This window comes from Ctenopharyngodon idella, chromosome 20 (assembly GCF_019924925.1).
Source record: "Ctenopharyngodon idella isolate HZGC_01 chromosome 20, HZGC01, whole genome shotgun sequence".
Classification (NCBI taxonomy): domain Eukaryota; kingdom Metazoa; phylum Chordata; class Actinopteri; order Cypriniformes; family Xenocyprididae; genus Ctenopharyngodon; species Ctenopharyngodon idella.
This window is the reverse complement of record NC_067239.1, coordinates 28,943,950-28,967,748: the sequence shown is the minus strand read 5'-3', so window position 1 is coordinate 28,967,748 and position 23,799 is coordinate 28,943,950. Positions and strand designations below refer to the sequence as shown.

At 36.8% G+C, this 23,799-nt stretch overlaps 1 protein-coding gene across 1 annotated transcript; it reads right to left on the bottom strand.

Annotated features, from left to right (window-relative positions):
* Positions 1-318: 318 nt before the first annotated feature.
* On the bottom strand, positions 319-23,453 carry LOC127501758 (adenylate cyclase type 3-like). Its single transcript, XM_051873894.1, has 20 exons — positions 22,422-23,453; positions 20,301-20,450; positions 16,901-17,034; positions 16,410-16,521; positions 16,077-16,204; positions 8,337-8,495; positions 8,074-8,242; positions 7,928-7,999; positions 7,005-7,102; positions 6,765-6,926; positions 6,560-6,647; positions 5,174-5,290; positions 4,797-5,068; positions 4,503-4,584; positions 4,252-4,410; positions 3,468-3,614; positions 3,253-3,369; positions 3,019-3,145; positions 2,098-2,222; positions 319-1,496 (listed from the first exon to the last, which is right to left on the bottom strand). The coding sequence occupies exons 1-20, from the start codon at positions 23,049-23,051 to the stop codon at positions 1,320-1,322; spliced, it is 3,225 nt and encodes a 1,074-aa protein (XP_051729854.1). The 5' UTR covers positions 23,052-23,453; the 3' UTR covers positions 319-1,319.
* Positions 23,454-23,799: the final 346 nt, after the last annotated feature.

Below are 23,799 nucleotides of genomic sequence, written 5' to 3'. Positions count from 1 at the left end.
GTTTACAGGGAACAGATAACCAGAACAGTGGGCCTATTAAAAATCTATAAACCTGTTTTTGGTTGATAAGTCCGTACAATTACCATGTAACCACATCCTTTCATGATCAATCAATCAATCAATCCAACTTATCTTTCTACAGGCTACCATAGCATCCAGTCTACTTAAGACAAAAACCTTCACATTTTTCAAGTTACTCAAGAATTATAACCTTCAAATGCCAAGTCTTCTTAAGTTGTTTTATACATTACTTATCTAGTTACAATTATTTCCCAACTAAGGTTTTTATTGGACAATTAAAATTCAACAAGAAGGTACTAAAGTTTGGCTCTGTTTAATGTGCCTGCTCAAGAGTCATTAAATCATTCTTCTCATTTGGTCAAACAATAAAACACTGAGAATGGCATAAAAAGCTGCTAAATCTACAAAAAAATCCACACACATTCTGAGAGCCATAACAATCTATAACCAGGAGTTTCACATAGTATATACACAAGACAAACTGAATGTCATGACTGAAATATGTTTATAAAAAAGCAATAAAATATTAGACAGCCTGCTGGGGTTGAGCTATTGACCTGGAGATGTTTGACTATTAAAAATGCCATTTGCTTCAGTAAAAAAAAACATGCTGACTACACGTCTTAGTGTGATGTATAAGCTATATGTAAAATAAAAATAGAATAAAACTCTCTGCCTTCTGTTGATGCTCTCATAATATAAAATAATGAATGATACAACATTTTCCATGTTCTGTTCAAAAAATGTATATGTCGTCTGTGTATGTCCTTTAATCTGAAAGTTTCTGAGTAGTGCTGTTTAGCTCCTGATTGTGTGTTTGTGTCCACAAATTAATATTAAAGAATTTTTATCATGGTCTATTTTATGCTTCACACTTCTTTTTATGTGCTTGATATAGCCAACAATACAATGTTCAATAATTACAAATGACATTTCATAGTTTACTGTAATTTTGTGCCCTGCCCATCCTTATCATATGGACACATATGTTCTTTATCAGCTTTTTTAATGAGGGAATGTGCATAAAGTATGAAAACACAACAGACCAGATGTACTTTCAACCTTTGGCTGTGGATGCTTCTGAATTTGTTTTTTAAAAATGTATCTGTTTCAGAGCTGCTGGGTAGTGCATGTGCTGCAGACATGTTGAACTGTCGTGCTCATTTGGGAGACACAGGTTTGTGTCTCCTCTCTCCTCAATAATTCACTGTCCCCTTTCCATTTTTATATTAAAAAAGTGGAAAGGTCTCAAAATAATATAAAATAAAGTGTCAATGTCCTAGTCTTCTTCATTCCTCTCAGGATTTGTCTAGTATTTGATGTGGGAGAGAGACCGCGGTTGTCTTTGCGACAGGTTTGTCTTTGCCCTTCATGAAGAAAGTGAGCAGTTCTCCTTTTCCTTTTACAAAGATGGGTCCTCTTCTGACGAAACGGAAACCATACTCCTTCAGGATGTTATAGCAGTCCTCCACCACCTGGGGAGCACCAACACCATAAAAACACAGATATCTGTGTTAGCGCTGAGTGATACATTTAATATTTATTATATGTTCCTTAAAGTCAGTACTATTAGGCTGGTTTTGCATGTAAGTTCGCATGTTTGCATGCAAGTGTGAGTATGTTAGAATAAAAACTCTAAATGACATTTATGTTGCAAAAATTGCATTAGAGATGGGAAGTTCAATTCATTTCTGTGAATCATTTCAGATGGTTTTAAAATTGATTCAATGATTTATTTAAATCACTAAAACAAAAAACAATTTAAATTTTATATATATATATATATAAAATTATAAATATAATATTTATATATTTTATATAAAATTTTATATGTGCATATATATATATATATATATATATATATATATATATTGGTGCTGCATATAAATAATGATGAAAAACAGTGGAAAACATGCCAATATTGACAATATGTTGTCAATAGGCTTAAAATTAAAAATTGAAAAATATTGAAATATAATTTATAGCTATACTGGCCAGTTAGTTTTAAATAACTTTTTAATTATAAATATTTACTTTAAAAAAAAATAATAAAGAAATAAAAAAAATATATATCACCTGTATATTACCCATAACACCAGTGGACTCCATACGACTGGCCACGTTCACAGTGTTTCCCCAGATATCGAAATGAGGTTTGCGTGCACCAATCACTCCAGCTAACACACTCCCCTTATTCAGACCTGACAATAAAACACACACACACACATGTTGGTGCACCTATCATTATGAGGACATTCCTTAGGCATAATGATTTTTATAATGTACAAACTGTATATTCTATCCCTCCACACTAACCCTACCCATCACAGAAAACTTTCTGCATTTTTACTTTTTAATAAAACATTGCTTAGTATGTTTTTAAGCCATTTTAATCATGAGGACTCAGGAAATGTCCTTATGAACCACATTTATTACATTTACATTGTAATACCAGTGTAATACCCATGTCATTATACAAATGTGTGTATAAATTATATAAACAAGCACACACACACACACACACACACACACACACATGTTGGGTTTTCATGTTTTATGGGGACTTTCCATAGACATAATGATTTTTATACTGTACAAACTGTATATTCTCTCCCCCTACCCTACCCCTAAACCTACCCATCACAGAAAACTTTCAGCATTTTTACATAAATAAAAAAACCCACACAATTTAGTATGATTTAGTATGATAAGCTGTTTTCCTCATGGGGAACAAAAAAAGTGTGTGTGTATGTATATATATATATATATATATATATATATATATATATATATATATGTATATATACAGTTCTCAACATTTGAAGTGGATCAAAACCTTTCATTAAAGTTGTCCTAAAACCTTCTTCTTAAAACAACTTAGTTCTTAGGACAACTTTGATGAACTTTTTTGATCCACTTCAAATGCTGACTACTATATATATATATATATATATACTCTTCCAAAAGTAACATAGGTCTGTAGTTCTGTTTGCTGACCTATGCGAAGCATGAAGTTATTAAATGACTGTTTGTTTAGGTTTCCAAGTGTGACTTTCATAGCCAGCGCGAAGTCTGCCAAATCAGCAAAGTGTTGCCAGCGCTCCATGATGCACTGATCCTCTATCTGTATAACACACACAAATCTTTATCATCATCATAACCATCATCATTGTCAGTATCACAGACTCCATTGGTGTAAGCATTATGTGCTCTAGAGTGTGTTGTGTGCACCTTGCGGTCGGCGTATCCGTTAGTGTTGCTCTCCGGCGTCACTCCTGATGCAGCCATGTATGTGCTTCCGATGGTTTTGATTTTCGTAATGTGGCGAAACTCTGTGCGATCCAACAGCTACTCAGAGTCAAAAAACACATTTTATGATTTTAAAGAGAATTTCTGCTGAACAAATGATGAGGTATATAAATAAACACAGAACAAGAGACACTCACACTGTCAAAGTCAGAGATGATCTCATTAAGGATTCGGAGGCACTCTATCCCTCCGTTGTTTATACTCTCCTCTGTGTAAAAGTCAGAGAAGTTGGGAATAGAGGCGAACATCACGCCGATCTCATCATACGACTGACTGTAAAGTTCCTGCAATAGACAAAAAAAACATTAATATGCACATTTAGGGATAGTTCACCCAAAAATGAAAATTATCCCATGATTTACTCACCCTCAAGCCATCCTAGGTGTATATGACTGTCTTCTTTCAGACGAACACAGTCTGAGTTATATTAAAATATATCCTAGCTCTTCCAAGCTTTATAATGGTAGTGAGATTTTGAAAAAGCGCATCGATCCATCATAAAAGTAATCCATATGGCTCCAGGAGATTAATAAAGGCCTTCTGAAGTGAAGTGATGAGTTTTTGTAAGAAAAATATCCAACTTTATAAACTACCAGCTTTCGGCAGACGGAATACGCAAGTCAACTTGCGTGAAAAATATGGAAATTTTTCTTACAAAAACCCATCACTTTGCTTCAAAAGGCCTTTATTAATCCCCTGGAGTCGTATGGATTCCTTTTATGATGGATGGATGAACTTTTTTGGGCTTCAAAATCTCACGCCCCATTTACTACCATTATACAGCTGGGAAGAGAGAAGTCATATACATCTAGGATGGCTTGAGGGTGAGTAAATCATGGGATCATTTTCATTTTTGGGTGAACTATCCCTTTAAGGACTAAACCCATTACTCTGTCATGATTGAGGAATATACTCCCATACCTCATCGCGCTTCTTGGAGCCCAGGAAGTGTTTGGCCACGTGATCAGGAAGCATGTTAGTGACCAGCGCCTCATTGTATGTTCTCATTTCATACACTTTCTCCTTCTGTTCGTGCACCTCAACCTTCCACAGAAACAGCTTACGGGACTGTCTTTCCACCTGAGAGAGAGGAACAAGAATTAGCATGCTAATAACTATAAAAACAGAGGAAAGGAAATAAACGTGAGTTTTTAAGCTGTTGTCGAACATACGTGGCGTGCAAAGTAGTAAAAACTCATCATCATGATGATAATCATCATGGTCAGCAGATATCTAGTGGGAACCACCGAATACCTGAAGAGCCACAGAAAATAATGAAAAATCAGGTATTAGCCAACTTTTTCCACTTTTGTGAGCGGCATTTCTAACACAAAACTTGCTTTTTATCACTAAACGCTATAATTTTTATCACTAATACACTATAAAAAGCACTGTGCAGTATTTAATTAAATCAATGTCATTTGTCTCCTTTCTGTGTAAATTTAGCTCATTTGAGCTTGACTCACCTGTAGTCCAGGTAGCGAATAAAATCGTAGATGTCGTAAATGTACATCCAGCTGTGGATGTTTACGGCACCTGTCACTATGGTAACCAGCAACATGAGCGCCAGCTTGACGACATGGCTGAGCTGTACGAGCATCACGGTTGCCACGAGAGACAGCACTGATATGTATCCGTAGTGTTTGGGGTTCTCGGCACATCCGCCGTCACCCAGAGCCTCGAGCGTCAGGCCGGAAGTGGAGTTCAGGAGCAACAGGGGGGGCTGAACACAGCTCAGCTAAAGAAAAATGACAAGAAAAAGGCTTTTGTGGGTGCATGACATCCTACAAACATGCCAATCACAGTGAATAATGAGAAAGAGTTGAAATGTTTCTTATCTCACCATATCAGCCACCTCAGCCATGGTTAGAACAAATATGGCGGCCATGGCCCATGTGTTACGAGCCCAACGTGTGCGGTCGATCCACTGCGAGAAGGACACCAGCCTCCGGGAAAAGACCTGATACACACACGGATGGTCTTGAAGTGTTAAAATGACTAAAACTGAAATAAAAATAAATGCAAGCTAGATAAATAGATATATATGGTATAGGAGGGAGCATGAAGAATCATTTTCACACATGAATTGGCACCTCTGAATCCAGCCCTATACCCTTAAACAGCGATTTTGTACACAGCCTTAGTTTCCATAGTTACTCATTAGTTCCACACCTGTTCTTATTTCTGTTAATTACTTTATGTGTATTTAAGTCTTGAGTTCACACAGTTCTTGGCTCTGTGTTGTTTGTTGTTAAGTTTTACATGGTTGTTTTGTTAGCTTTTTCCTGTGATCTCTTGAGTGTTTCCTTTTGGATTCTGGACTGATTCAAGACTGTTTTGTTGAATTACTGCAACCCGAACATGAAAAAATATTAATAAATACTACAATAGCATATAGATAAAATACTAAATATATAAAATATTTATATATATACAAAGTAGAGCTGCACGATTCTGGATAAATTGAGAATCACAATTTTTTGTTTCAAACAAAGATTACGACTTTCCCATGATTCTAAACAGACAACCAAACAAAACAACATTTAATTTACTAGATGTTCTGACAAAATATGAATTGCTGCAGTCTATTTAATTAATCTGAATGAATTATTTAAAAAAAAAAAAACAGTTTGAATGAATAATTCAACGACTCACTGATAAATAAATACTTCACTTTTTTCATTACTGGATTAATCAGCATTTTTGAACGAATCAATGACAATGATTCAAAGTCAAATACATTTTTTTAACAGTCACTTGTCGCCACCTACTGGCGTAACGATGTAACCGATTAAATCGTTAATTGTAGCACCAATTTACTTTCACAAGGTGATTTGCTCTATTTTGATTGCTACCGTAAACATCAATGTTTATATCCAAACTATAAACTTTTATCTCAGTACTTCTGTGATAATATGAATATTTGTAACACAGAAATAATGATACTGTGTAGTTGAAAAGACTGTTTATGAAGCAGTTTCATACCTATACATAATAACTGCTTTCTCTGGGTCAGCGGCTGCGCAAATGCTTATTTTAATGTTCCAGTGTGAACAAATCCGACTAATATTTAACCCCAAAATAAAAATAATTAACATGCAAAACGTAATTTCATTTTTCTTTTGATTTTGGTTATGACCCAAAGATGTTGTCGTGAAATTCACTCAATCATCTACTGCTGTGATGTTGAACCAAAGTCCTTTCCTAGGAAGTCTTTGGTCGAACTCACTCGAGGAAAGACGGCCGCTAGTGAACACAGAGTCAGAATCAGCAGTAACAGCTCACCAACAGCCAGAGTCACGTAATTCACAATCAACCTGTCAGAAATCAAGCACATTACACACCAGAAGTGTCAATTTTGATAAAATGTTACATGAATACATGAACAATCCATTTATCATGTAAGTAATTCATTATTCATGAGCTTCACTCACTGTGGATCTATGAGCATTTCCATGGCTGAGGTGAAGATCAGAACCACACAACAGCAGCTGAAAGCAACACCTGTCTGTCTCTCCTTCTCTGCAGAGTAACGAGACTCCAGATCAGAGTCCTTAAACCTCAGAGAGAGAAGAGCCGTCTTCCTCTCCTCCAGACTGAGAGACAGATGGTGATGTGAGACAGGAGCATAAAAACTAAATCACTGGGTTCAAATAAGAATGAACAGTCATTACGTCTCCTCTGTCTCTCTCTCCAGCAGAGCTTTATTCAGCAGATGGTTCAGATGCTCGACTTCCATCCTTTCATCTGTCATACTGGCCAACTGTAGCCGCTGAGAAACCACACACACAGGTCAGACAGACAAATAGATAGATAGATAGATAGATAGATAGATAGATAGATAGATAGATAAACAGATAGGCAAATAGATATATAGACAGACAGACAGATAGATAGACAGACAAACAGATAGATAGACAGACAGACAGACAGACAGACAGACAGACAGAGATAGAAAGAAAGATAGACAGATATATAGACAGACAGACAGATAAATAGACAAACAGATAGACAGACAGACAGACAGACAGACAGATAGATAGATAGATAGATAGACAAACAGATAGACAGTTAGACAAACAGATAGATAGACAGACAGACAGACAGATATATAGACAGACAGACAGATAAATAGACAAACAGATAGATAGATAGACAAACAGACAGACAGACAGACAGACAGATAGATAGATAGACAGACAGACAGATAGATAAATAGATAGGTAGACAAACAGATAGACAGTTAGACAAACAGATAGACAGACAGACAGACAGACAGACAGATAGATAGATAGATAGATAGATAGATAGATAGATAGACAAACAGATAGACAGTTAGACAGATAGACAAACAGACAGACAGACAGATAGATAGATAGATAGATAGATAGATAGATAGATAAACAGATAGATAGATAGACAGACAGACAGACAGACAGACAGATAGATAGACAACAGATAGATAGATAGACAAACAGATAGACAGTTAGACAAACAGATAGATAGATAGACAGACAGACAGATAGACAAACAGATAGATAGATAGATAGACAAACAGATAGATAGATAGATAGATAGATAGATAGATAGATCTAACCTGTGTTTCTGACTCCTCAGGTATGTTCTTTACTGATGTGTTGCTGCCGCTGGTTTCTGTGGTGTTGATCACCTGAAGAAAGTTTCAGTTGAGTTTGAGATGAGAACAAAAGATCAGAGAATTAGAATGAAGCTCATGATGCTCACTGTGCCGTTGGTCACTCCGTTTGTTTTGGGGGTTTCTTTGGACACCAACACCAGGTATGTGTCAATGCCTTTCTCCAGAAGATACTCGCAGCGTTCTCCTCCATTGCCCTCCTCCAGCTCAAACTCACCATGCAAACAGTCCTTTGTGCTTTGAGAGATGTGCACACGCCTGCAAACGCAGCAGAAAGAGAGTCATTCAAACTGTAATTCAAGAAGAAACTAATTGTTTTAATTCAGTTGTAACAGATTTTAGTTGATCTCACCCAGGGATTCCCCCTGACTCCATCTTGTTTGCCACGGTAACATCAGTGGACCAAACGTCAAACTGCCAGCGCTTTTGACCCAGGACTCCACCCAGTACGGTACCCGTGTGCACGCCTACACGCATGTCCACTCCCGTCTGAGTTTTTTCACGCACGTAGCTGAACACAGGTCAGAAGCATATAAGCCATTTGGACTGTCTTCTTTATAGTTGTTTAATTCATTTTATTCAATTATAAAATCTATAATAATATTCTTTTACTTATTCTTTACTTACTCTTTTAATTAGTATTTTCATTTTTTTCATATTTGTGTGTGTATATATATTTATATATATATATATATATATATATTATAAAATGCCTAAAACTGTGCCTTAAACATTTTTATTTACTGGTTTAAAGAGTAGTAAAATAAGCATTATTCATTAAATTATTTATATCATTGTAGTATTGGAGTGACCACCAGACTCTCTCTCTCTCACACACACACATACAATCCATCCCTTTATATAGGCTACCTAAAATGGTGCCTTTGGAGGGCACTGAAGTGTTTAATCATTATCAACATATATTTTTAATAAAAATAACTCTATAAATGAGTTCCAAATGAAACTTCCCAGATAGCAACTTTGTGCCAAATCTGGCCCACATCTGAGCCACAAGCAGGCCATAACAATGCCACATGTCAGCCAAGAGCAAAGAAATAAACCAGAACTGGATCTTATCTGAGCCACAAAATCTTTATATATCATTTATAGAATCATCTCAGCGTTAACAAGCCTGTTAACAAGAAGAATCACTAAAAGAAAGAAGAGAACAGAAAATAGAGACAAACAGAAATACAAGAGCTACAACTGACTTCAGCCACAGCTTTAGATGAAATCAGCTGAATATAAAAAAAAGACATTAAATCTCTCAAGATCTCAGCAGAGAAGGATTAAACAACTCCACAAACATCATTACAGCTTCACATATTACTAACCAGATTGACTTTATTTCTGTCATTCATCTACAGAAGTACTTACTGAGAATTAACAGAAGTTTAATGCTCATGTTTGTTTCATTTGAAGTCACCATAATAGTGACTGGTGTTTCCATTAGTTGGGCTCTTAACTATTATAATATGCTTGTCATCTTTGACTGATGTGACTGTGTGTTTGTCAAACACATTTGCAGTAGCAAAAAAGCTGAAATGAGATCAGATGATGATTCTATAATTATTGTGAAACAACCTGAATCACTGACATCATTTGAATATAATAATTGCTATAAATACATTTAAACTACAATCCCTGCTTTACTGCAACATGAAACAACACTGTATTTCAGAAATCAGAAGAGGAAGAGAGAGAGAAAAAAAACCATGAGCAGAAAACAATAGACTACAATGACAAACACAGATATGAGCAATCAGCGTAGGAATCTCAACAATGGTGACAAAATATTCAGACAATCAGATCAACTCTGGACATCACAAAAAGACAGAACAAAAACCACAGCAAAAAATAAAAGCAAAAAGTTAGAATTAAAGAAAATAATAGGACAATTCGGCTGCATAATTTATTCATGCTGTGATGCATGCTGGGAGTTTTGTACTATTGTTCCCAGCATGCACTGCGGCATGACACTTTTGATTGTCACCATTGTTGAGATTCATGTGCCTGATTCTTGATGTCTTTGTGTGTAGAATAGCTTTTGTGTTTTTTAGTCTAACTGATTACTGTGATATAGCATGATCTCATGTTGTAGTAACAGGGTTTGTAATGTAAATGTATAGGCCACTGAAACATTTTTTTGGTCTTGTTTCCAGTCTAAATATCTAAAAATACTTAAATCCAAAAGCTTTTACTAAATAAATTGACATATTTTTTCTTCTTGTTTTCTGGAAATAAAAAATTAGAATGAATTAAGTTTTTTCTTAAAACAAATAAAATTATCTGCCAATGGGTTAAGAAAAATAATCTTGTTTCTGTCCAAAACAGAATGCATTAGCTGTCCCAAATAGAATGCACTGCAGCATGAAGCATGTCACCATTGTTGAGATTTATATTTCTTCGTAAGAGGGTCTATGGTTGGAAAGATGCTTGAGAAGCCCTGCAGCGGTCAACTTGAAGCTTTCACCTGCACGCCCACTGAAGCTAAGCAGGGTTGAGCCCAATCTCTATCTGGATGGGAAACCTCCTGAGAGACTAGGTAGCTGCGGGAAGAGGTGTTAGAGTGGTCAGTGGGTCTGATCAACCTGTGGCCTGAGTGGGTCCTAATGCCCCAGTACAGTCGCAATAAGCTGTACTGTATAAAGGGTGGAACCCTGGTGTAAAATAGTCCATACATCACATACCGCCCAACGCCCCAGTACAGTCGCCATAAACTGTACTGAATAAAGGGTTCAAATAAACCCCACAAAATAAGGGGTGTAACCCGGGGGCAAAAATAATCCCTAAATTACATCACATACCATGCAGTTAGTTAGTTAGTTTCACATCACAAATGATATACTACTTTAATTAGTTCTTACAACTTACATGGAAGCACTCTATTTTTTTTCATTACTATTTTTAATGTTTTTGAAAAGTCTCATATGCTCATCTAGCCTGCATTTATTTGATCAAAAATACAGAAAAACAGTAACATTGTGAAATATTATTACAATTTAAAACAATGGTTTTCTATTTTAATATAATTTAAACATAAAATATAATTTAATTGTAAAATATTATTTATTTCTGTGATGCAAAGCTGAATTTTAATCAGCCATTACTCCAGTCTTCAGTGTCACATGATCCTTCAGAAATCATTCTAGTAGGCTGATTTATTAACAGTTGGAAACAGTTGTGCTGCTTAATATTTTTTGGAACCTGTGCTACTTTTTTCAGGATTCATTGATGAATAAAATGTTAAAAATAAAAATGTATTCAAAATAGAAATCTTTTCTAACAATATAAGCCTTTACTATCACTTGTAATCAGTTTATCGCATCTTTACTGAATAACATTTGTTAATTTTGCTTTCAAAAAAGAAAGAAAAAAATGACTGATCCCAAACTTTTGAACAGTAGTGTATATTGTTACAAAATGTTTCTATTTTGGAAAGATTATATATTGTTACAAAAGATTTCTAACCACAGAAAGATTTCAATACACACCATGTTTTAAATGTATGTCTGTGACCTGTGCAGTCTGAACCGCGGGACTCGAACCCAGGTTGCTGGCATGGGAGGCGGGCCCACTAACAAGAACACCAAAGACCGCAGTTTTTAGCGCAAGTTTACAATTTGCACAGTTCTCACTAGCTGGTCTCAGTTACAAGTCCATCAACTAACTCTACAGTTTGATTAATTTGTCAGACAAAACGGCACATTGAGCATTATGACTGGTCAGATAGCCTGTCAATCCAACTCCCAGCAAAGGGTGAATTGTTGATAGTGCTTCCATGTTTTAATACATTACACTTGGGAAGGGAGAAACTAAGCTTTTCAAAGCTTCGAAACAATTGAAACAATTGCTTTGGAAAATTATTCACTGTTTTGAAGCATTTTAAACACCACACACTGGCGACCCCTGCTGATCAGAACTTAAATGCAACAAAAATTCCCACCAAACATACATGAAAACACTTTTTACAAAAAATAATAAAATAAAATAAAAATAGATAAATAGATAAATAATAATAATAATAATAATAATAAAACACTAATCCATGCATCACCAGAAGTGTATATGTATTTATATATTATACAATATATATTTACATTTCATGTTCACAACACACTTTACAAAAATATGTTCAGAGATTAACATTTGCTTTGTTGTAAGTATAAGCCCTCTGGGTTCTACTCGCACCCCCTCCGAGTGGGACTTGAAACAAGGTTTCAAAATCGACTGTCATTTAAATCTCATAATAGAACAAAACCGACCGTTGTTGAAATCCTGTCACTGAACAAAACTGACCATCATTAAAATCTTGTAATTAAACAAAACCGACAGTTTGAACTGTTTCAAATTTAACCATCATTGATATTTCATTACGGAAAAAAACGACTGTCATTGAGATCCCGTAATCCAACAAAACCGACCACCAATCTCATAAAGGAACAAAACCAACCATCATTAAAATCTCGAAGTGGAACAGAACCGACCGTCACTGAAATCTCATAATAAAGGTCCCGATATACTTCAAACAAAATCGAAGAATGAACTGATGTGATGTCATTTCAAACAAAATCAGGCTGAAACAAAGTGAGATTTCGACCGTTCTTGAAATCTCATAATGGAGCAAAGCTGATCGTCATTGAAATGTCGTAACAGAAAAAAAATTACTGTCATTGAAATCTTGAAAACCAACCGTCAATAAAATCTTGCAATGAAACAAATCCGAACATCATTGAAATGTCATACTGGAACAAAACAGACCGTCATTGAAATCTCATAAAGGAACAAAACTGACTGTCATTGAAATCTCATAACAGAAACCGACAGTCATTGAAAGCTGAACATCACTGAGATCTCGCAAAACAACAAAACTGTCATTAAAATCTTGTTAAGGAACAAAATCTGACTGTCATTGAAATCTTGTGACGAAACAAAACCGACCATCATTGAAATCTCATAAAGGAACAAAACTGACTGTTTTTGAAATCTCGTAACCGCACAAAACCGGCCATCGCTGAAATCTCATAGCCGAATAAAACAACATCATTGAAATCTTGTAATGGAACAAAACCGACTGTCTTTGAAATCTCATAACAGAACATAACCGACCGTCATTGAGATTTCGTAACCCAGCAAAAACGACTGTCATTGAAATCTCGTAACGGAACAAAATCGACCGTCATTGAGATCTTGTAAAGGAACAAAACCGACCGTCACTGAGATCTCATAAAGGAACAAAACCGACCGTCATTGAGATCTCATAAAGCAACAAAACTGACCATCATTGAGATCTCCTAAAGGAACAAAATCGATTGTTATTGAGATCTCGTAACCCAGCAAAACCGACTGTCATTAAAATCTCGTAACGGAACAAAACTGACCATCATTGAAACCTCATAACCCAGCAAAACCGACCGTCATTGAAATCTCATAAAGGAACAAAACCGACCGTCATTGAGATCTCCTGAAGGAACAAAACCGACCATCATTGAGATCTCCTAAAGGAACAAAACTGACCGTCATTGAGATCTCGTAAAGGAACAAATCCGACCGTCATTGAAATCTCGTAAAGGAACAAAACCGACCGTCACTGAGATCTCGTAAAGGAACAAAACCGACCGTCATTGAAATCTCGTAAAGGAACAAAACCGACCGTCATTGAAATCTCGTAAAGGAACAAAACCGACCGTCATTGAGATCTCGTAAAGGAACAAATCCGACCGTCATTGAGATCTCGTAAAGGAACAAAACCGACCGTCATTGAAATTTCGTAAAGGAACAAAACCGACCGTCATTGAGATCTCCTGAAGGAACAAAACCGACCATCATTGAGATCTCGTAAAGGAACAAAACCGACCGTCACTGAGATCTCGTAAAGGAACAAAACCGACCGTCATTGAAATCTCGTAAAGGAACAAAACCGACCGTCATTGAAATCTCGTAAAGGAACAAAACCGACCGTCATTGAGATCTCGTAAAGGAACAAATCCGACCGTCATTGAGATCTCGTAAAGGAACAAAACCGACCGTCATTGAAATTTCGTAAAGGAACAAAACCGACCGTCATTGAGATCTCCTGAAGGAACAAAACCGACCATCATTGAGATCTCCTAAAGGAACAAAACCGACCGTCATTGAAATCTCGTAAAGGAACAAAACCGACCATCATTGAGATCTCGTAAAGGAACAAAACCCGTCATTGAGATCTCGTAAAGGAACAAAACCGACCATCATTGAGATCTCCTAAAGGAACAAAACCGACCGTCATTGAGATCTCGTAAAGGAACAAATCCGACCATCATTGAGATCTCCTAAAGGAACAAAACCGACCGTCATTGAGATCTCCTGAAGGAACAAAACCGACCATCATTGAGATCTCCTAAAGGAACAAAACCGACCGTCATTGAGATCTCGTAAAGGAACAAATCCGACCGTCATTGAGATCTCGTAAAGGAACAAAACCGACCGTCATTGAAATCTCGTAAAGGAACAAAACCAACCGTCATTGAGATCTCATAAAGGAACAAAACCGACCGTCATTGAGATCTCGTAAAGGAACAAAACCGACCATCATTGAGATCTCGTAAAGGAACAAAACCCGTCATTGAGATCTCGTAAAGGAACAAAACCGACCATCATTGAGATCTCCTAAAGGAACAAAACCGACCGTCATTGAGATCTCGTAAAGGAACAAATCCGACCATCATTGAGATCTCCTAAAGGAACAAAACCGACCGTCATTGAGATCTCCTGAAGGAACAAAACCGACCATCATTGAGATCTCCTAAAGGAACAAAACCGACCGTCATTGAGATCTCGTAAAGGAACAAATCCGACCGTCATTGAGATCTCGTAAAGGAACAAAACCGACCGTCATTGAAATCTCGTAAAGGAACAAAACCAACCGTCATTGAGATCTCATAAAGGAACAAAACCGACCGTCATTGAGATCTCGTAATAGAACAAAACTGACCGTCATTGAGATCTCCCAAAGGAACAAAACCGACCGTCATTGAGATCTCATAAAGGAACAAAACCGACCGTCATTGAGATCTCGTAATAGAACAAAACTGACCGTCATTGAGATCTCCCAAAGGAACAAAACCGACCGTCACTGAGATCTCATAAAGGAACAAAACGACCGTCACTGAGATACTGTAAAGGAACAAAACCGACCGTCATTGAAATGTCATACTGGAACAAAACAGACCATCATTGAAATCTCATAAAGGAACAAAACTGACTGTCATTGAAATCTCATAACAGAAACCTGACAGTCATTGAAAGCTGAACATCACTGAGATCTCGCAAAAGAACAAAACTAACTGTCATTAAAATCTTGTTAAGGAACAAAATCTGACTGTCATTGAAATCTTGTGACGAAACAAAACTGACCATCATTGAAATCTCATAAAGGAAAAAAACTGACTGTTTTTGAAATCTCGTAACCGCACAAAACCGGCCATCACTGAAATCTCGTAATGAAACAAAACTGACTGCTATTGAGAGCTCCTAAAGAAACAAAACCGACCATAATTGAAATCTCATAACGAAACAAAACCGACAGTCATTGAGATCTCATAAAGGAACGAAACTGAATGCTACTGAAATCTCCTAAAGGAACAAAGTGACAGTCATTGAAATCTCATAACAAAATTATTTTCTTTAATTCTAAATATTTGCTTTTTTTTTTGCTGTGGTTTTTGTTCTGTCTTTTTGTGATGTCAAGAGTTGATCTGATTGTCTGAATATTTTGTCACCATTGTTGAGATTCATATGCTGATTGCCAGTATCTGTGTTTGTCATTGTAGTTTACTGTTTTCTGCTCATGTTTTAGCTGTGTATGGGTGGTTCATATAGTTTTAAGCAGCATAGTATGAACAGAGCCCATAGGTTTTTTTAAATAAAAAGATATTATAGATAAACACACAAAAGCTCTTCCCACTCTTGGAAGCCTCTTCCAGTGGGAGTGTGGATTAAAAAAAGTTTTTCATAGGTGGCATATATTACAGATAAAACCCATGCACAGTCGTGCCCACACCCAGTGATTGGGTACTGCAGGTAAAGCCCCTCCCAGTAGGCATGTACTCACGAGATGGCCTCCACCATAGACAAGCCCATCATAATAGAGCAGGCCGCGTGATCTTCACGGTAATCTGGCAAACCGCAGATACAGTAATAACAGTCTCCCAGAATCTTGATCCTCAGCTGATGGTGTTGCTGTTAAAACATACAGCCAGATAAGAGCAAATAAAACTGTGCATATGGAAGTGTCAGTGTTTCTTGTATCCTTAGTAGTGGTGATTATATGCACACGCAAATTCCCCATAACATTTGCATTTGTACTCTATCATTTGGCTTTTTTTGTATTTTCTTTACAAGGTGGACATATTTAAAATGTATGCAATGTCTGTTTTTTACTCACTGCTGCTAGTTTGTCGAAGCGAGCAAACAGCTCGTTGAGTAGTTTGACAAGTTCTTTCGGAGTCACGGCAGACGACAGCTGTGTAAAACCTACAATATCTGCGAAAAGGATACTGCAGAGAGAGAGATCATTACATTAGTTAGCCTTTTTACAAAAGTCAGCCATTTTTAAGTCAACATAAAATGACAACCTGTTTTATTTCTGTGATTTGAAGTATATCTAAATGAAACAAGATATTCAGCAAAGGACCAATTTCTCAATACTGTTTCATTTATGTATGACTGACAAATATGCAAATATTTTTTGAGTGTACTGAACGAATCAATGGACAAATCTGGGTGAATATTTTGGTGAACAGATTCAAAAGAATCAGTGGGGCGAATCAAAATCCCAGCACTCGTCATGAGAAAATTAGCTTAGTAATAAAAGACAGGACAAGATAAAAAAACATGCAGTGATTTAGCAAGAGGGGAGGAAAGTTAATGTTTTACCTGACATTTTCATGGCGGTACATGTACATGGTGTTGAACTGCTGAGCATCTGATTTCTGATTGGCTTCTTTTTTCATGCCCTGAAGCATCTCATCTGCTATGTGCTTCGGCAAGATGGACAACAACAATTCCTCCTACACACACAAATATGTATATATATGTGTGTATATATATATATATATATATATAATATACCTGCCAAAAGTTTGGAAACATTACAATTTTTTTTATGTTTTTTGAAAGAAGTTTCTTCTGCTCACCAAGGCTGCATTTATTTCACAATATTACTGTTTTTACTGTATTTTTTATTAAATAAATGCAGCCTTGCAAACTTTGCTAGATTCAGATGTATTTTCCCATTTGTTGGAGCGTCAACAGGTGAATCTAATGTTTGAAACATTTTAATGTGCTCGCTCTAGTTCACGGACAGAAGAGTGATGTGGGATTTCGGGAGTTTGATCATAGCACATTTGTCTCTTGATGCCGTTGCCATAGTGAGCTAAACCCGTCAGCTGTGCTCTGATTGGCTGGATGCACTCAACTCCCAGAAGCCCCCATTGCTGCTATGGCATTCTGAGATTGACGGGGTATCTGGAGACCATGTGACCACACGAGCAGGACGGACAGAAAGAGATGCTGACAGAAAGCAATTAAAACCAGAGTACAGATAGTTTGGTGTCAGCGATTAAGGATTCCTCTGAAACACTTAACAGCAAATAATGGAACATGTTGTCGATGTGAATGGGGTAAGTTGTCACAAGGGAACCTGCCATTAAATTGTACAATTTAAACAGTAAAAAAATTTAAGAAACACAATCCAATTCAATAGCAAAAATGTAAAAGGTCGCATAAAAAAAAAAACATTTTTGATATTAAAGGGTTAGTTCACCCCAAAATGAAAATTATGTCATTAATTACTCACCCTCATGTCTTTCCAAACCCGTAAGACTTTTGTTCATCTTCAGAACACAAATGAAGATCTTTTTGATGAAATCTGAGAGCTTTCTGTCCCTCCATTGACAGTCTACGCAACTACCACTTTCAAGCCCAAGAAAGGTAGTAAAGACATAATAAAGTAACCCATGTGACTCCAGTGGTTTAACCTCAATATTATGAAGTGATGCAAGTGCTTTGTTTGTGCAAAAAAACATTATTTACCACTTTATTTACAAAATATGAATCTCCAACACGTGTTCACGAGAGCACCACGATGCAAGCCTGTTGTGTTTACGCGCGCTGGAGATTAATATTTTGCAAATAAAGTGGTAAATGATGTTTTTTTTTTTTTGCTCAAACAAAGCACTCGGGTCACTTCACAAAATTGAGTCACAGGAGCCGTGTTTCCACCGCAGGAACTTTCCCTAGGAACTAGGGACTTTGGGGTGGTACTCAGAGTGTTTCGACCACAGGGACCAGGGTCTAAATGAAGTTCCAGGTAAAAATTTTCCCCTCAGAAAGTCCCTGCTCACGAGGTAGTAGTTTTTCAAAGTTCAGGAATGTTCGGGGGTGGGACTTGGGTGCTGAACATGCTGATTGGTTGAGTTCACACAGCATTTTATTTCAACCACCATTTTTAAAAGTCTGTTGCGGTGTGTGCAGTAAGAGTTGTTTGCTATTCGAATCAACAATGGAGTTTAAAAAATACGACTGATGGACCGACGATGAGGTTCAGGCTTTATTAAGCTTATATGCGGAGGACGAAATCCAGCGGAAACTGGAAAGTTGTGCACAGTCCTACATCACTGGACTTAATCTTCACGGTACTTTAGACCGCATGGAAACGCAGACAGCAACAGGTCTGGGGAAAAAAGTTCCTGGGACAAATCGTTCCGGGTAATTTTAGTGGAAAAGCGGCTATGGATTACTTTAATGATGTCTTTACTACCTTTCTGGCGCTTTAAAGTGGTAGTTCCATAGCTGTCAATGAAGGAACAGAAGGCTCTCAGATTTCATCAAAAATATCTTAATTTGTGTTCCGAAGATGAACGAAGGTCTTATGTGTGTGGAACGACATGAGGGTAAGTAATTAATGACAGAATTTTCATTTTTGGGTGAACCTTTTAAAGTTCTTGAGACAACTAAACCATTTATAAGTTGATTTCCCCATAAAACAATATGCTGCTTTCAGCATTGTTGTTTGTTTGAGTGCTCCAAAATAGCAAAACTGATCAATGGTATAGGTTTAGGGCGGGTCACCAATAGCAGATGGCATGAGTGTTTTGGAAAACCGTTTCAAAACAGTTTTGATGTTTGTTCAGTTTTGTGAAGCAAGTGGGCCAGAAATTACTGTTTTCCTTTGGATTTAGAAAAGAAAAAGATAGTAAGCCATCTAGAGGAGTGGATTTGCTCCTTTTTTACCTTTTTTCCAAGACTCACACACACACACACACATCACAAAGTATAAAGACAATTTTTTATCTAGTTGCAAAGGCAACATGTCTCATTTTCATTTAGTTTAAAGGTAGGGTAGGCAATTTCGGAGAGGCTAGAAACAGCAAGCTATCTTTGAAAGCATGAGATTTCACCCTACCTTCTACAAAGCCACGCCGCCTTCAAAACGCAAGAACGTGAATTTTAAGAAAATTAAAAAGTAGAAAATTAATTTCACATTTAAAATGAAAATAATGAATTTTTGATCAAATAAATGAAGCTAGTTATTTCCCTTTATAAAGTTTTAAATATGGATATTTTTCTTACAAAAACCCATCGCTTCACTTCAGAAGTCCTTTATTTACCCAATGGAGCCGTATGGATTATATTCATTATGGATGGATGCATTTATTTTGGGCTTCAAAACACGCCCCCCCCCCGTTCACTACCATTTTTAAAGCTTGGAAGAGCCAGGATATTTTTAAATATATCTTTGATTGTGTTTGTCTGAAAGAAGATATACACCTAGGATGGCTTGAAGGTGAGTAAATCATGGGATAATTTTCATTTTTGGGTGAACTATCCCTTTAATTAGCAATTTAATGAGATATAATTTACATATAGGACTGCTCTTAAAACTTAGTATGTACTGTGTGACCAACATAAAATAATGTGTGATGGCAAATTTGGACTCTTGGGTCTTTAATGTCGCTGCTGTCACAATAACAGCAGCCTGGGGAATTCCTTCATTACCGCAATAAGAGTGACAACAGAACACAACCTGCTCTGTCTCTCTGTGTGTGTGTGTGTGTGTGTGTGTACAGTGTGTCCTCGTCTCTAGTTCATCTCAGATGTGCCAATAACAGGTAACAGGACACAAGGGCCCCAGAGCAGAGCTCCACCACTGAGCCCAATTAGAGCATCTCTGTACGTTCATTACTAACACACTCACAGACATGGCTTAAGTATCCAGTCTTTGTTGCTAAAATTTGTTGTAAAATGTGTATTTGCAATGCATGTTTGTGTGTACCTGTTGTTGACCCTGTTCCTTCAGTGTAAGACTGACTTCCAGAGATTGTTTGGCCTCTAGGAACGCCGTGCGGTACTTACGGTCGGCCATGAAATATGACATCACGCCCACCAGCACTGCAGCAAAATACAGCATCAGATTCGCCACAAGCTACAAGAAACAACACACTCAGGTCACTTCTGCTTAAATATACACACTCCAGCAACACAGAGCAACGCATGTTTGTTTACATGGAAAATAGATGTCTGAGTGACGTTTTTGAGACTTGAGACTGTCCTATGACGTCAATGTAAAACTGTTTCTTCCTGACATATATGTCGTCACATTACATCAGATCCTTCTGTGAGCTCCACCTCCATGTTTATGACATGAAACACGTGAAACGTTTATCTTTAGCAACCCTTTGCTGTCATGAATCACTGTTTAGGGACTGACAGCATCATTATACCACAGTATAAGGTTTGGTTAAATAAAAAAAATAATAATTATTTAAATAAAATAAAAAAACTTTTTAAAAATGTTTGAAAGAAACCTTTTGTGCTCACCAAGGCTGCATTTATTTGATCAAAAATACAGTAAGAACAGTAATATTGTGAAATATTATTACAATTTAATGGAACTGTTTTCTATTTGCATTAATTTTAAAATGTAATTTATTCCTGTGATCAAAGCTGAATTTTCAGCATCAATTACTCAAGTCTTCAGTGTCACATGATCCTTCAGAAATCATTCTAATATGCTGATTTACTGCTCAAGAAACATTTCTTTTTATTATCAATGATGAAAACAATTGTGCTGCTTAAAGGGTTAATTCACCCAAAAATGAAAATTCTGTCATTTATTACTCACCCTCATGGCGTTCCCCACCCGTAAGACCTTCGTTAATCTTCGGAACACAAATTAAGATATTTTTTGTTGAAACCCGATGGCTCAGTGAGGCCTGCATTGTACTAAAAACATAATCAGTTCATGTGAGTACAGTGGTTCAATATTAATATTATAAAGCAAAACACTGCTTCAGGAAGCTTCGGAGCATAATGAATCAGCGTGTCGAATCAGCGGTTCAGAGTGCCAAAGTCACGTGATTTCAGCAGTTTGGCGGTTTGACACGCGATCCGAATCATGATTCGACACGCTGATTCATAACGCTCCGAAGCTTCCTGAAGCAGTGTTTTGAAATCGGCCATCACTATAATAAATCGTTATTTTGTTTTTTTGGCACACCAAAAATATTCTTGTCGCTTTATAATATTAATATTGAATCACTGTACTCACATGAACTGATTTAAATATGTTTTTAGTACATTAATGGATCTTAAGAGAGGAAATGTCATTGCTGCCAATGCAGGCCTCACTGAGCCATCGGATTTCAACAAAAATATCTTAATTTGTGTTCCGAAGATTAACGAAGGTCTTACGGGTGTGGAACGGCATGAGGGTGAGTAATAAATGACATTATTTTCATTTTTGGGTGAACTAACCCTTTAATAATTTTGTGGAAACATTTATTTTCAGGATACTTTGATGAATAGAAAGTTCAAAAGAACAGCATTTATTTAAATTAGAAAACTTTTGTAACATTATCAATGTCTTTACTGTCACTTTTGATCAATTTAATGCATCCTTGCTAAATAAAAGTATCAATTTCTTTTTAAAAACATCTTACTGAATGGTAATGTATGTGTAAATTATATTAAAAAAATATATAAAAAAGTACTATAAATTAAAAAGAATTATAGTATAAGATTAAATAAAAATTATAGATATTGTAATTTAATAAAAATCATTTAATGTAATTTATATGTTACCATGTGAAGTACCATTTTGAAATTACCCTTTACTGTGGCAGTAACGATAATATTAAATTTGATAAACACCATGGTAAAATTAAGGTACCATGTCTAGAAAGCAAGTGATACCATGATATCTAAAAATGGTATTCATTTTTACAATTAAAGTACTTTGGTGATACAATGGTACAAGGAAGTCCATTCAGATCCATGACATGTATCATCACTCCAAAAAAGTTTTTGTCCCTGGCATTTGAAGTAGGCTGCTTTGGAGTATCTGACTATGAAACCTAACAAAACAAGTTTTCCAGTGTAAGTGTGTTTGTGTCACCTGTCTGATCAGCACTGTTAACTGTAGTTTATCTTGGTGCCTCTGCGCTACAGTGAATCCCAGCAGTAGCGTGTGCGCGCAGCACGAGAGCGCGCTCAGGAGCGCGATGGGCGCGAGCGGCAGTGGGAGCGTGAGGAAGAAGGAGAAGATGAAGAATATCTGCCATCCAACCGTGTCACCGGCTGCGTAAAAGCCCGCGAAGTTCAAACTGAAGTAGCACAGCACGTGGACCGTGATGAGCAGCCACAGCACGTATGGCATGAGGCTCTGGGACACGGCCTCTGGCAGAAAACGGAACCGGGACATAATATAGAGCAGAATATCCGAACCCAGCCCAGCTGCCGCCACCGCGAGCGTGTTCAGTTTATCCTGAGAGTAAACAACCGCGCACATGATGATCACATAACTGTTGAACAGAGCTGCGAACACGATCAGCACCAGTAACGTCTCCTGCCGCTGACGCAGAAAATACGTCTGATAAACTTTCTCGAGAGACTCCGGTGTAAACTTAAGACGCATGAAACGCGGAAGAGACAGAGAGGACCCACGCGCCGTCATCTCGTGCGCGCCACCGCCCTTGTGCGGCTCCGTCACGGTAACCGGACGGTCCTGAATCCCGTTCGCCGACATACTGCAGCTCAAGTGAAGTTTTACGTGTAATAGCCTACTGCTATCACGGTTGTCCGAGTTTATTCCGCTCGGGTTTGAGTAGAAACACACCGGAGAGGTTCAGTCTGTCATTCCTTAATGATCTCCGGCTCCGTTTCCATGACAAACACATCTCGAGCTGCTCTTCCACATCCTTTAATAACAACAATAACGAAGTAGCAAATTGTTTACAATTTGAAGATGTTCTTCATAAATTATCATGCCACTAGAACACAAACAATAATTAATAATTCAATATTTAAAAACTACACATGACCACAAAAAATATTATTTAGCAATTAATGTCATATTTGCTGGTCACAAATAGCTTATAAAAACACTTTTATTGTTTTTTCTACACACAATATAGTTGGCTAATAGTAGACCAACACAGATATGATTAAATAGGCCTACATAAAAGTGGTTTAAAGGGATAGTTCGATCAAAAAATAAAAACTGTTATTATTTATTCACCATGATGTTCCAAACCCATATGCTTTTACTTTTCCCACAAAACACAAAAATAGAAAGGATTTCTACACAGAATTTGCCATAAAACAGCAACTATGAGCTGTAAAGTTTCAAAACAACAACAAAAAGCACCATAAATGTATCATAAGTAGTCCATAAAAAAGGATAAAAGCTAGTAATGTTACTACATTTGACAAGTAAAAAACTGAATAAAAATCGTATCTTACCTGATTCAGGTGGAAACTTGATTTGTTAGGCT

Coding starts and splice junctions, on each gene's coding strand:
- LOC127501758 (XM_051873894.1), bottom strand. CDS start 23,051: ATGTCGGCGAACGGGATTCAGGACCGTCCGGTTACCGTGACGGAGCCG. Junction 6,927..7,004: donor GAGAGAGAGACAGAGGAGAC/GTAATGACTGTT, acceptor TCTGTCTCTCAG/TCTGGAGGAGAGGAAGACGG. Junction 4,411..4,502: donor TTTACTACTTTGCACGCCAC/GTATGTTCGACA, acceptor CCTCTCTCTCAG/GTGGAAAGACAGTCCCGTAA.